The sequence below is a fragment of the Amphiura filiformis genome, chromosome 5 (assembly GCF_039555335.1).
Source record: "Amphiura filiformis chromosome 5, Afil_fr2py, whole genome shotgun sequence".
Taxonomy (NCBI): Eukaryota; Metazoa; Echinodermata; class Ophiuroidea; order Amphilepidida; family Amphiuridae; genus Amphiura; species Amphiura filiformis.
Window position 1 is genome coordinate 79,791,077 of NC_092632.1, and position 13,955 is coordinate 79,805,031.

The following is a 13,955-nucleotide window of genomic DNA, read 5'->3' on the forward strand; positions in this document are numbered from 1 at the left end:
AGAGACTTGTGTCAGTGCCTGTTGATGGCTAAAGCAAAGGGTATATATTTAAGGAACAAAAACAAGCAGTGACTTGTTAAACATTGACTTGTTAAACATTGACTTGTTCAACCAGTGACTTGTTAAACATTGACTTGTTAAACATTGATTTGTTCAACCAGTGACTTGTTAAACATTGACTTGTTAAACATTGACTTGTTAAACATTGACTTGTTCAACCAGTGACTTGTTAAACATTGACTTGTTAAACATTGACTTGTTCAACCAGTGACTTGTTAAACATTGACTTGTTAAACATTGACTTGTTCAACCAGTGACTTGTTAAACATTGACTTGTTCAACCAGTGACTTGTTAAACATTGACTTGTTAAACATTGATTTGTTCAACCAGTGACTTGTTAAACATTGACTTGTTAAACATTGATTTGTTCAACCAGTGACTTGTTAAACATTGACTTGTTAAACATTGACTTGTTAAACATTGACTTGTTCAACCAGTGACTTGTTAAACATTGACTTGTTAAACATTGATTTGTTCAACCAGTGACTTGTTAAACATTGACTTGTTAAACATTGACTTGTTAAACATTGACTTGTTAAACATTGACTTGTTAAACATTGACTTGTTCAACCAGTGACTTGTTAAACATTGACTTGTTCAACCAGTGACTTGTTAAACATTGACTTGTTAAACAGTGACTTGTTAAACAGTGACTTGTTCAACCAGTGACTTGTTCAACCAGTGACTTGTTAAACATTGACTTGTTAAACATTGATTTGTTCAACCAGTGACTTGTTAAACATTGACTTGTTAAACAGTGACTTGTTAAACAGTGACTTGTTCAACCAGTGACTTGTTCAACCAGTGACTTGTTAAACATTGACTTGTTAAACATTGATTTGTTCAACCAGTGACTTGTTAAACATTGACTTGTTAAACAGTGACTTGTTAAACAGTGACTTGTTCAACCAGTGACTTGTTCAACCAGTGACTTGTTAAACATTGACTTGTTAAACATTGACTTGTTCAACCAGTGACTTGTTAAACATTGACTTGTTAAACATTGACTTGTTCAACCAGTGACTTGTTAAACATTGACATGTTAAACAGTGACTTGTTAAACAGTGACTTGTTCAACCAGAACACCCACATCAGATTGGGCATTTAGAATGAGCATAATAGGCTACTCTTTGGTTAATCCCAAGTGTGTTATTTGCAATGTTTTATGAGAATAGACACGGTTATATACTATGGTTGACTTGCCCAATATGCAATTGTTGATCACCTTGTGATTCAGTAAGGTCAAACAAATTGAAACACAATTTTTTTCACCACAATGCATTTCTATAATGTCCCTAGAATGACATACTAAAAGTCCCTAAATATCCAAGTGGTGGAAATATGCCTAATTTGCATAAATCCAAAATCACAGATTTTTCACCTTATTTTGAATTTAACGCTCATCTTATATAACTTTTCAGGTATTTTAGATGCCTAAAATACTTATTCCAAAATGGATAATCAATACATGTTTCACAAGTTTGCCTAACATCTCAATATGGGTGCCTTAATTTGCATAAATCCAAAATGGCCGCCAATTTTGGGACATTTTATATTGATTTGGTCATCATTCCCAGTTTACACAACGTTTGGTAATTTAAATACCTAAAGTGCACATTTTAGGATTAGTAACTTCTATGTTTGTTTCACAAGTGTGCAACATGCCTTAATATGTGTACCCTAATTTGCATAAATCCATAATGGCCGCCATTTGTAGTACTTTTTGAACTTATTTAGTCATAATTCTCACATTACGTATTTTTTTGGATTTATTTTTAAGCCTAAAATGTATGTTTCAGGATGGGTAATCTTAATATATGTACTCCAAAATGTTTCATATGCCATAATCTGTGTGTCCTTATTACAAATGGCGGTCAGTTACGGACTTGTCATTCTGACAATACCCTGATTTATTAATACAAAATATCACACAAAACCATGGCTATCATCCAGATTGGCTTAAAGTTTTGTTGTATTCCTCAATATGACAATATTAGAATAGGCACTTATGTGGCAAAGTCATTTTCAGCAGCATCAATTTCAATGTCTGGTGGCAGCGAGCTGGTACAGCAAGTGCCACGGCACACAGTGCAGGCTGTTGAACAAGGTAGACCATACTTTCGGCATGTTCAGTTTTGTTTTCGCAGTCTTTCTTACATCCACATCTGATGATTTCAAGCAATGATTGTGGTGTTGGCGCTTACTCAGTATGTAATGGAAGATATTGACGATCAACAATCTGACGGCCCCAATCTTCTGGAAACAAAGTGTTTGCCTAACCCTTCCACTCTATTATTTGATAGTAGATATACAGACTGTTGTACTTAGCGAGGTGCTAGTTGAGACTTTCACACAAAATTTCCTGTATCTCAGGGTAGCTATCTCCTCTGTTGATTCACCATTGTGCAGGCTGACCAGTACAGTGCCTTCTCTCTACCTCTGATAATGTCCTCTTTAAGAAGTTCTTCTGTTTGATTGAATACCTTGACATGTTCATAAAAGCTGGTATTCGTTTTAATCCCCTTCCAAATTCCAAATAGACGGAATGTGGTGTCACAGCCAAGAACAGCATGGATTAAAAGAATGTGGTCACACAAGCTATTTCACAAATTCACCTTCAATGTTTTAACGTTCCACTTTCTAATCTTCTTAAGAGTTTTGCTTTGGCTCTGGTGCAAAGTTGATGTTATGTGCATTCAGTTCAGCATATTAGATGGGTAGGACTAGGAGGTCAGTGTCATCACCAACAAGCAACAGCATCAATAGGTCTTGCAGACTCTACTGCTGTGGTGACTCAGGACATCGCATTGTGTCGTGCATAAATGTAATACAACCAGTCATTTCCAGCTTGTCACTGAGGAGGTTGGTGAAACATTGCTTGTTAACTTCGATGCAAGGAATTCCTCTTTCTTGGAATTGATAATCATGTCACCTGTAAAGTAAATCCGGGACCCGGTCCTGTTCGTCTAAGATTTGTGGCATCCTTGGTGGTGGGACTATCTTCATACCCATCAAAAACTATGGTTGGATTTCCAGTAACATAATTTAATCAACATACATGTAGAGCTGGCAAATGTTGCTGTAAGTCGTTGTACGGGGCCATGGAAGACGGTGCAGTAGTGCACCACTGTCCAAAATGTAGTGCACATTTTCACCAGGCTCCGACTGATTACACTTTGACATCTTCAATACCCAGCAAACACAAAACGTTTTCGAAATCATTCGCAAAAGGTTATAAAAGGTTGTCAGAAAAGCGTTTAAATGTCGGGTTATATAAAGGGTACATTAATGGTATAAAACGTTTTCATAACATTAAATAACATTTGTTGGTAATTTACTGCACAGCAAACACAAATGTTTTACAGAAAACATTTAAATGTCGGGTTATATAAAGGGTATAAAAACGTTTTAATAACATTCCAAAAACATTTTTGAAAACTTGGTACAAATCATTCTAAACAGAATGTTATTTTGGGGTTGAAAAAATATTTTTTTGCACGTTTTTAAAATGTTTTCACAACCTTTATATAACCCGACATTTAAATGTTATTAAAACGTTTTGTAAAAAACATTTTAAGAACATTTCTGTATTTGCTGTGTGCAAATATTTTAACATAATGTTATGTAAGTGTTGATAAAATATTTGGCCAAAAATGTTTGCAAAAATAGTTTACAATGAAATTTCGAAAACATTTAAAAAATATTGTTAGAGTGTGTTTTCATACAAAACGTTTTAAAACGATTTCATGACCTTTATATAACCCGACATTTTAATGTTAATAAAACGTTTTTACCTAAACCAAAACCCAAAGTATAACTTATTTAAAACGTTTTAAAAACGTTTTTGTGTTTGCTGGGTAGGTGCATCTACTGGGGCTGCTTTAGTCGCTTCCAGGAGAAAGCTTGATGAATCAAACAGTGCAGTTGGATAACTGCACAACCCCTAGCTGAAGACTGATGATAGATCGAAAATATGTTCCCTGCTCACTCTCGATTGGCCCACATTAACAGTTCTGTCTGAGTGTCATTTCATTTGCAATGTTGTGCAGGTTAGGGTCTGGATTGAATGGACACCGCTCTTTGAGGTAGCCCAGTAACTCTAATGTGTCGTTTACATCCCTACTCTGTCTTGCTCTTCCACTTCCTTTGCTCAGCCCTCCACTTGTCTTGACACTCCTCATAAGGACCTGCTCAATGATGAGATATGTGAACAACTCTGCCCAGTAGCGACCACTTTTTCACACTACATGGTTCCCATCTTGGAATCTTCTGTGGACATCTTGCAAAATCTTGCATGATTTGCAAATATAATATAAGCAGACTTGGCATAAAGTATGTGTCCAGACGCAGCAAAATAGGGCAGCATATCATGGGTAGCCTGAAGATACAGTTTCCAGTTCCCCGCTCGATGAGTAAAATGTCTACCATGTCCTTGTACTGTAACCAGAGAAGAGCAGTATGTGTTGTCATAGCCTGATTCTTGGCCTCCATGTGACTAAGAATCCGGTCAATGATATCTAATGAGCACATCATTCTCATCTACCGATTTACTTCCAGAAGATTGACAGCTCCCATTACATACTGAGTAACAGTCAACACTACAATCTGAGGTCATCAGATGTGGATGTAAGAAAAGACTGCGCAAACAAAAACTGAACATGCCGTAAGTATGGCCTCAGCTCCCTTGTTCAGCAGCCTATAAAGGCCCTTTTTGTACCAGCTCGCCACCACCAGACATTGAAATTGATGCTACTGAACATGACTTTGCCACATAAGTGCTTATTACAAGATTGTAATATTGAGGATTACAACCAAACTGTACCCTACCCCAATCTGGATGGAAGCCGGTGGTTCTGTGTGATAGTTTGTACTATACTTTTTATAATCAGTATGTGGCCATCGGCTGCCAGCCCGGCCTCCTCTCCACGTGTACAAAAAATCCATTAAGCATGCACCCGACTTCAGATGCCTGGGCTCCATGATGGGGTTCAGTGGCCTGGGGAGACGGGGGGCTTTTGCTTGGACAGCCTTCTGGAAATTGGATCAACTGTGGAGGGTCCTGCCATCCCGGTTTCCACCGGATTGAACTGTTTCACACAACTTGCGTCACAGTTTTACTGTGCGGCTGTGGGTCGTGGGTTGTCTCTGGGGATGTGGAAGGTGGAGTCAACTCATTTGGCACACCCTCTGCCGTGTTGTGCTGGACATCGGGAGAGTGGGCGGAGTGCCGGATTCTGCCTTCTGAAGTCTGGCAGGGATAGCGCCGCTTGTTAAGAGGGCCGGGACTCGTCCGCTGATGGTAAGCCCGTGGGGGAGTATGCATTGTGTGTCCCAACTCATGGCAAGAGGAAACCCGGACGGCAACAATCCTTGTTCTGGAAATACATCCAGTGTCTTTTGAGGGGTATGGACAGCATGCTGATTCAAGGTTAACTATCAGCAATGGCTCAAGACCGATGCAGCTGGAGGAAACTTGTTGTCGCCTGCTCCGCAACTGAAGGATGATGATGATGATGAATCAGTATGAGAAGTCCGTAACTGGCCGCTATTTGTAACTAGGTACACTGATTATGGCATATATGAAGCATTTGGGATACATATTTTGAGATTAACCATCCTGAAACATCCATTTTAGGCATAAAAATTACTCCAAAAGTTATGCTATATGAGAATTATGAAAAAATAAGTCCAAAAATTATGGATTTATGCAAATTAGGGCATACATATTAAGGCACGTTGCACACTTGTGAAACATACATAGAAATTACTGATCATAAAATGCGCATTTTAGGTATTTAAATTACCACACACCTAATCGTTGTGTAGTGTAGACTGGGAATGATGACCAAATCAACATAAAATGTCCCAAAATTGGCGGCCATTTTGGATTTATGCAAATTAGGGCACACATATTAAGGCATGTTGCACACTTGTGAAACATACATAGAAATTGCCAATCCTAAAATGTGCATTTTAGGTATTTAAATTACCACAAACGTTGTGTAGACTGGGAATGATGACCAAATCAGTATAAAATGTCCCAAAATTGGCGGCCATTTTGGATTTATGCAAATTAAGGCACCCATATTGAGACATTTGGCAAACTTTTGAAACATGTATTGATTATCCATTCTGGAATAAGCATTTTAGGCATCTTAAGTACCTGCAATGTTGTATAAGATGAGTGTTAAATTCAAAATAAAGTGAAAAATCTGTGAATTGGCGGCCATTTTGGATTTATGCAAATTAGGCATACTTCCACCACTTGGATATTTAGGGACTTTTAGTATGTCATTCTAGGGACATTATAGAAATGCATTGTCATAAAAAAAATTCTGTTGCAATTTGTTTGAGGTCAACCATTATTTTGCCAGGTCTAAACATATAAAATCATAAATTCTTGGCATCGTTTATTTCCGATCCTCACATATATTAATTTGTCTCTTGCATTGTCTCATGCCCTGCTAGGGTGAAGCATATAGGCCGCTTCCTTCTTCATTATCTAATTATTACAATTAGCCGCTGAGACACAATGAGAGAGTTAAGGGATCCAAAATGAGCGTTTATTGCGTTTCGACAGTATGAGAGAGTTAACATGGGGACTTTAGTTGAGATTGCCCGAGTACCTGAGTCCTGATTTTTTTTCTCTCAAAATTTTCATATGTCAGTTTGTTTGAGCCCCAAACTTGTCGACACTTAAATCATAAATTCTAGGGCTTACATCGTTATATTAATTTGTGTCTAGCTTTGTCTCATGCCCTGCTAGGGTGAAGCATATAGGCCGCTTCCTTCTTCATTTTAACCCCATGAGCACTACCTGCTGATCTAACATTGCCTTTGATTGGTCAATTACATGATACTTTCACTTTAATCACCAATCAGAATGGAGATTTGCAATAATTCAAGCCAATTTTGTTGCGTGGTGAAATTATTCTAACAATTAGTAGGTTTTTAGCGGGTTCGCCGTCGGACAAGTTTTTCTAAACTTGTCCGACGGCGAACCCGCTTAAAAACCTACTAATTGTTATGAATTCCCGTCGTAAAAGCCTATCCCACAATTATTCTAACAATGTTGCTGATTGGTCCAATTGATAATGAAAACTTCTTTTTGGCCAATCGGCAGGTAGTTCTCATGGGGATAAAATATATTTTGTTCAGCAAATCTCTGATAAGCCCTTTATGTATGATGATGACCAGTTGCTTGGTTGAAGGTTTATCTTTTGCATACAGCTAAAATACTATGTTAAAGTACTTACTATGTAGCTTTGCCCATGTAGATTCCAGGTGTCGGGGTGTGTGCTCGTTTGGTAATGGAATAGTCCACTCTCAGACGTCTTCCATCAACTTCCATGCCATTGGTGCGAATTTTAGCCTGCAATAAAATTTCATCAATTTATCTGATGGAGTACTTTAAATCAGATTAAAAAAGAAAACTTACATTTGGTAATATATTATACTCTTCCACTCGGGTAATTACACTTCAATCCCCACTCTGTAAGAAAGTTTGCAACTCTATCTACTACAGCACAACCATATTTATGACCTGCTACCACGCAATAAAGTTGCAAGTTGGTAGTTATGAGATGCCATGGCTACTGCGTTGGTGTTCTTTGTTTCTTAAGCACCTGTTCAACCCAGTAGTATTATGGGGACACAATGGGCCATTCTTGAAGGACATACTGCTTTGAACAGGTGCGCTGTGAACAAAGAACATCAACTCAGTCAGCCAGGATGTCAGGAAACTACCAACTTGCGACTTTACACTCATTTCGTGGTAGCAGGTCACATTTATGAATTTGAAGCATTAAGTACAGGTACATGTGGTATTTCAACTCAGTTTCAGTATCTCTATTACTGATTGTCAAAGGTTTTGGTTACTACTCTTGCTTTTAAATATCTCCATCTGTGGGGAGTAATAAAATTAAGAAAATATAAACATTACCTCAGTTGCATCATCACAATTTTCATAGGTGACAAATGCAAATCCTCTGGAACGTCCAGTCTGAAAAGGAATCAAGGAAAATAAATACATGCAAATTTAAGCTGATTAACATGTTGTTTTTGGTGGTAAATAGATAAAAACTATTCATTGCAAACTGTCATTGTACCTGCCACACTTTGGTAACAAATGAAGATCATAACATTCCAAGAGTTTGTCACTGATAGCATGTTAACCTCCTTAAATTAATTTTTTTCCTCACTGTAAAAAAGGTCAAAGATGAGAAATGTTGATTATGTTCTCATATATTCTTGAAAACAATTAATGTTATTTTCATTGCATGTCCGCTTCCATTGGAGGGGTAAAGGACTAGTACATTTATAGGCTTCATCAATCTTTTAAATCATTTGATTTTCCCTCTACTCCCATCAAGAGATTCAAATTCCCATGTTCTTTGTTGATAAACATTGAGGTCAACTCATCTATAAACAGTCTCTTTGCAGTTCTTTACCTGATGGTCATAGACAACAGTGGCGTTTTCTATGGTACCGTATCTTTCAAATGTCTCCCGTAAATCTCTCTCTGTTGAATACAAGCTCAGCCCAAATACTCCCAGACATCTGCTCTCATCAGGATTGTCCTTGTGTGAAAAACAATATTCAGGTAAGTACCGGCTATGCTAATGTAACAAACCCATATACATTATGTACACAAGTGAATCGCAACTCTTTTGACAGAAAAAAAAAAGCAAAGGGCGTAGAGTAGGGTGCATCAAACGCCCCTCATGTCAATGTTATTTTTTGCTTGAGTGATTAAAGTGTGCCACTTATCAAGTTAAATAAGTGCTCCAAATTTAAATTCAAATGGAGGTCGGGAAATGGGTCCTCCGCGAGCTCAAAGTTTGAACGTTATTTGTATGTATAACCATAGAACTACAAATGAGGCAGCTATTTTGTTTTACGCACTTTTGGACATGTAAAATAAAGGCTGCCATATTGATTCTGCATTAAACAGTGTGTTTGTAACTAAAATGTGTCACCTTATACTTAACAAATCATAACAATCATGCTAGGATGATGTCACAGGTTAGACATGCCTTAAAATGAATAGCTGCCCCATGTATTTAAATACATAATAAATCATACATTTCTCTTATTTGCGTTAATTCACCTGTTACTATCAGAAAGTGGGCAATATAATAATCATGTTGTCATAATCTTTCAAGTCATAACTGTCACTTTCCTTATAGAAGTTATTAGTATAGATAAAGTTCAGTTGCAGCTATACAGTTGACGCCAGTAGATTGGGTTTCTTTTTCCTATCTTGTTCAACCACCTGCAAAACATTCTGATAATGTTTCTCACTGTGGGCTGTAGCCAAGAAATCTGCACTAAGTTTCACACGCGTTCTGCTGCGTCATTAACCACATTGATGGCTTTGACATTGCTTAGGGAAGACAGATATGCTGGGGACTCTGGCCATGTGTCTACAGCATCTGTTAAGAACTCGTTATTAATCTATAAGATGTTCATAGTAAACCACGAATCTCTGCCTGCAAAATCAGCTAAAGCTGTTGTCTGTGTGATGTTCTCATCAGAGAACTTTGGCTTGCCAAAGCCTGAACCATACCGATTAGTTGGTGTGACCATCACTTCATCAGGTTTAACTGCGAGAAGCCTACTAGCAAGAGCTTGCTTGTATACAAGAGTCTGCTTAAGTATTCCGATGTCAATGCTGATGTTGCTGCAAGTGCCCTAAAAGCCATGAAACGACATTTGTGGTACGTCCCAAGAAATGATCCCACTGGCTCTCTTCAGTTAAAGTTGCCACCACAGGAGAAGCAAGCTCTTGCTAGATGGCAGCCTTTATTTTACAAGTCAAAAAGTGCGTAAAACAAAATAGCTGCCTCATTTGTAGTTCTACCGTTATACTTACAAATAACGTTCAAACTTTGAGCTCATGGAGGACCCATTTCCGACCTCCATTTGAATTTAAATTTGGAGCACTTATTTAACTTGATAAGTGGCACACTTTAATCACTCAAGCAAAAAATAACATTGACATGAGGGGCGTAGAGTGTACCTGAATCCAGTCATAACCACGTGCTAGAACTAAAACCGTGCATTGTTTAGATTGAGAATTCTAATTTCTTCGTTCTGAGGAACTCTCAATTATAGAAAAAATTGACTTGGCAAAAATCGTTTTGCCTGTGATGGAAATTATGATTTATTCTGAACAAGAAAGCCTCAACTAATTTACATGTAGTAATGAAACTTTCTCGGTTTAAAACCTAAAAATCAGACAACTTAGTTTTATACAATTCTAAATTCTAAATTATGAACATCTTTTCATAGAAATGCAAATTTATTCATACAATTGATAGGAATAGTATGTGTCTAAAATAATCCAAGAAGTGATGAATAAACAAATAATTTTATAGTTGGGAAACAAACATTTTATTTTGGCTTTAGTTATATGTAAAGATATTCTAAGATAACTTTGACTTACTCTGTTGCCAGCGTGTCTTCTTCTGTTGGACATGGGAGACTTGCTGTGACTGCGGCCATCACGGTTTCTGGATCGGTAATAAAACCTCGGGGTATAAGAACGACTAAAAGCACACAAACAGAATAATAATGCACAACACACAAAGTCAAATTCAAGCACTTTTCAAGTTGAAAGAATTGACTACTTTTATAATAGGTAAATTAGGTCATTCTTGGCCAAGCTCGAACATACCTGTTCCGTCCATGTACCGTACTAAGCTTCTAATCTTCTGGACCATGTTATATATGTGTGTCTTTATAATTATAGCCCAGCTATAAATGTGCCAAGTATTCCAAATTGACCAAGAATGTCTAAAATACTATAGTATGTCTGTATGTGTGTAGCTGACCTGATCGGATGAAATCACTTGTTAGTATCAGCTTCAGGGTAAAGATGCTCAGATTTACCCGGCTACATGTTCATAATTGGTGACAGTGACATTTTTAATATGTTGGAACTGCACAGCACTGACAAAATACAATATACTATCAGTGACCGCACAAAACCTATGGAATTATAATATAATCATTATTATCTGTTCCAATTCCAGTGACACCTCATGCATAAAGGTAGGATTAGTGTATGTTCAGTGGAGAGGCATGAAAAAGAGCACTATACAGCCCTATTAATATTGATTTTTGAAAGTAAAATGATAATACCTATTACAATACATCCAAAGGCCCAAGGAAATTAATAAGGTAAGGTGTCACTGGGGCTGGAATACATGTAAAAAAAAAGCGCAGTGATTTATAGTGCGCTACGCACAGGCACAACACCTATACGTTGATCCACAAGCCTCAGCACACTTTACAGATAATCTAGATAATAATAATAATAATAAATCAAACTTCTACACTTCTTACCTTCTTCTAATAAAGAAATTAATCAGCCCATCAGACAGCACATAAAAGATTAAAAAATGAGAAAAATAATAAATTGCATGTTAACAATAAATAATGCATTATAATTATAAAACGGTTTCAGTTCAAATTATAAAATACAATGTAAATGCTGTTTGTATCACTAGAGCAGAACACTAGAACAGAACATAAAATACAATGTTAAGCTGTTTCTATCACAGAGCAGAACACTACAACAGAACACTATAGTACAGAACACTATAACTGAACACAAGAACAGGTGTGGGTTTTAAATGTGCTGCAACACAAAAGGTACATTAGCCACGCATACCTAGGCTTAGAGAAAAACACAATTTTTGACCAAAAATGCAAGATGGCAACTTCAAAATGGGAGAAAAAAGAGAGATTTATGCCCAAAAATTGGCGAAAATCAGAAAAAGGTAAAAAAATTGAGTGAGGGCAGTATTTCATTGACTCCATACCCCTGAGTGATACCAAAACAAAGCATGGAAATTGCCGAACGGACTATCAAAAATACACATATTTTATCCTCATAAATCAGCTTAAAAGGTCAATACTGCAAGGTGAGTAGTAAATAAAGAATATTACTTGTGTTGTTGCTTGAATGTGCCAGAAAATGGACCGTTTTTGTACATTCAGGCTGGAAAATCAGGTCAAACTTAAGCTTTTTTAGTTGCAATGATTGTCGAATTCTGCAACCTTTCGCCACAGAAATAGATTTTCGTGGTAGAAATGAATCTTTTAAAAGCGAGAAAAACACTAAAAAGCGAGATTCACGGCGAGAAAAGCGAGATTGCGTTTTCTCTCTAAGCCTACGCATACCCTGTAATTTGCTAACCATTTAAATGTTTGGTAATATTAGCTTGGTTCTTAGTCTTTACAAATGTTGCCCAATGCATTGAATTTGAATGCATTTTGAAATCATTAATAGAGGCATGACATGAATACAAATCAATTTTCTTATTTAAACACAAAACATCATTCAATTTTTTTTGTTAGGTCAACCATGAATGATCCTAGCATTTAGGTCTAGCAGGGACACTCCAAAACAAAAAAAAACAAAAAAACTTTAAAAAAAACCCATTTTTTTTTAAAATTCGAGTATAATCCCACTCCCCAATTTTGAAAACTTTTCACCTAAAAAACGGAGGGGACTATACTTGGACGAATACGGGACATAGAAATCAATCCAGATTTATATCTAAGGGGCATTTCCACGGTAACACGCGTTACACTTTAGTGCATCCACCTTTGTTTTGCCGTCTCTAGTTAAAATAGTATTTTGAATTTTGCATCCATCTTTTGTATTTTAACACCTACCACCTAAGGCTTAATGCTCATGTTCACACAAAGGTGAAAGATCAACTCATGTGAATGAGGTAGTACTGCGAATGTCGGTAACACGCATTACACTCGGTGGACAAGCAAAAAAAACCACAAACTTATTCTCAACTTTGTCCTCAAACTAACAAGTCTGCAAAAAATTTCTTTTTGCTGTAATCAAGTATTGTGCTGAGGTTTATTATAATTTATTTATAACAACAGTGCAGGTTAAACTTTTTAGTAAATAGTAAAAGAGTTGGTAACACGCGTTACGGTAACACGCATTACACTTTGTCCGGCCAAATAAGACCAACATAATAATACATTTTTCAACATTTCCAAACATTGATGATACACTACTTCAGTTGTAAAGTAAAAACATGCTGAAATTATTAACCAATCCCAGTTAACATAATTTCAGTTGATAAAAACAGTATAGTTTAGACCCAATACCAACTTTTCTTTCTTACAACAAGTTACAGGTCATGAAATTTGTAGTGTCCCCAATTATTTACTACCACTGGTTCCCCAAGTTCCCTAATTATCTTCTCTCTACAATAAAATGTGATGTCTTTTTCACTTGGCCACTTCCAATTCTTTCCAACACTATGCATTACTGAAATTAAAAAGTCATCTTCATCCCCTTCTTCCAACACTTCACCAGCAGGGCAATATGCTCCATCATATTCAACAAGAAACCAGCTTCCGACTATGTATTTTGTCATGATTTACACTAGTGTTAGATTGTCTCAAGGTATCTTTCTGTGACTCATCAGTTGAGCAATCTGGTACATCTTCTGGAAGAGGCTCCACTCCATCAATACTCTCCATTATACTCCATATCTACATCATCAAAATCCTCATCTTGGTCTGCGGCTTCTGTGGTGATGGATGCCACTGCTTGGCCATCCACAATCTCTATGAAATGCATGCCCTCAACATAAAAGCATAGTTGGCAGTGGTGATACAAACCCACCCTTTTTATTTCAAACGTGTACCGTTTTTATTTTATATCCAAAACTCCGAAACCCACCTTTTCTAAGCGTGATTACTGATCATAGATAAGTGGTTATGGTGGTCCAGGAGGTGCAGATTTGCATCCAAAGAGAATTACATAAATTTTAATTGGCCAAACAATGGGATTTCAATATTTTTTTTGTTTCATTTAGTGTCATTCAATTGGAAATTACAGTAAGCTTTGAAA

The 13,955-nt window shown here is 36.9% G+C and overlaps 1 protein-coding gene across 1 annotated transcript in view; it reads right to left on the minus strand.

Moving 5' to 3' along the window:
* The window catches only part of LOC140153794 (transformer-2 protein homolog beta-like), a 35,700-nt gene that overhangs the window by 10,143 nt on the left and 11,602 nt on the right, over window positions 1-13,955 (minus strand). The window contains exons 4-7 of the mRNA XM_072176649.1: window positions 10,509-10,611; window positions 8,512-8,640; window positions 8,004-8,063; window positions 7,318-7,433 (exon numbers count right to left, since the gene is read on the minus strand). Of these exons, the coding sequence (XP_072032750.1) occupies window positions 7,318-7,433; window positions 8,004-8,063; window positions 8,512-8,640; window positions 10,509-10,611 (408 nt within the window). The remainder of the gene's footprint in view (window positions 1-7,317; window positions 7,434-8,003; window positions 8,064-8,511; window positions 8,641-10,508; window positions 10,612-13,955) is intronic.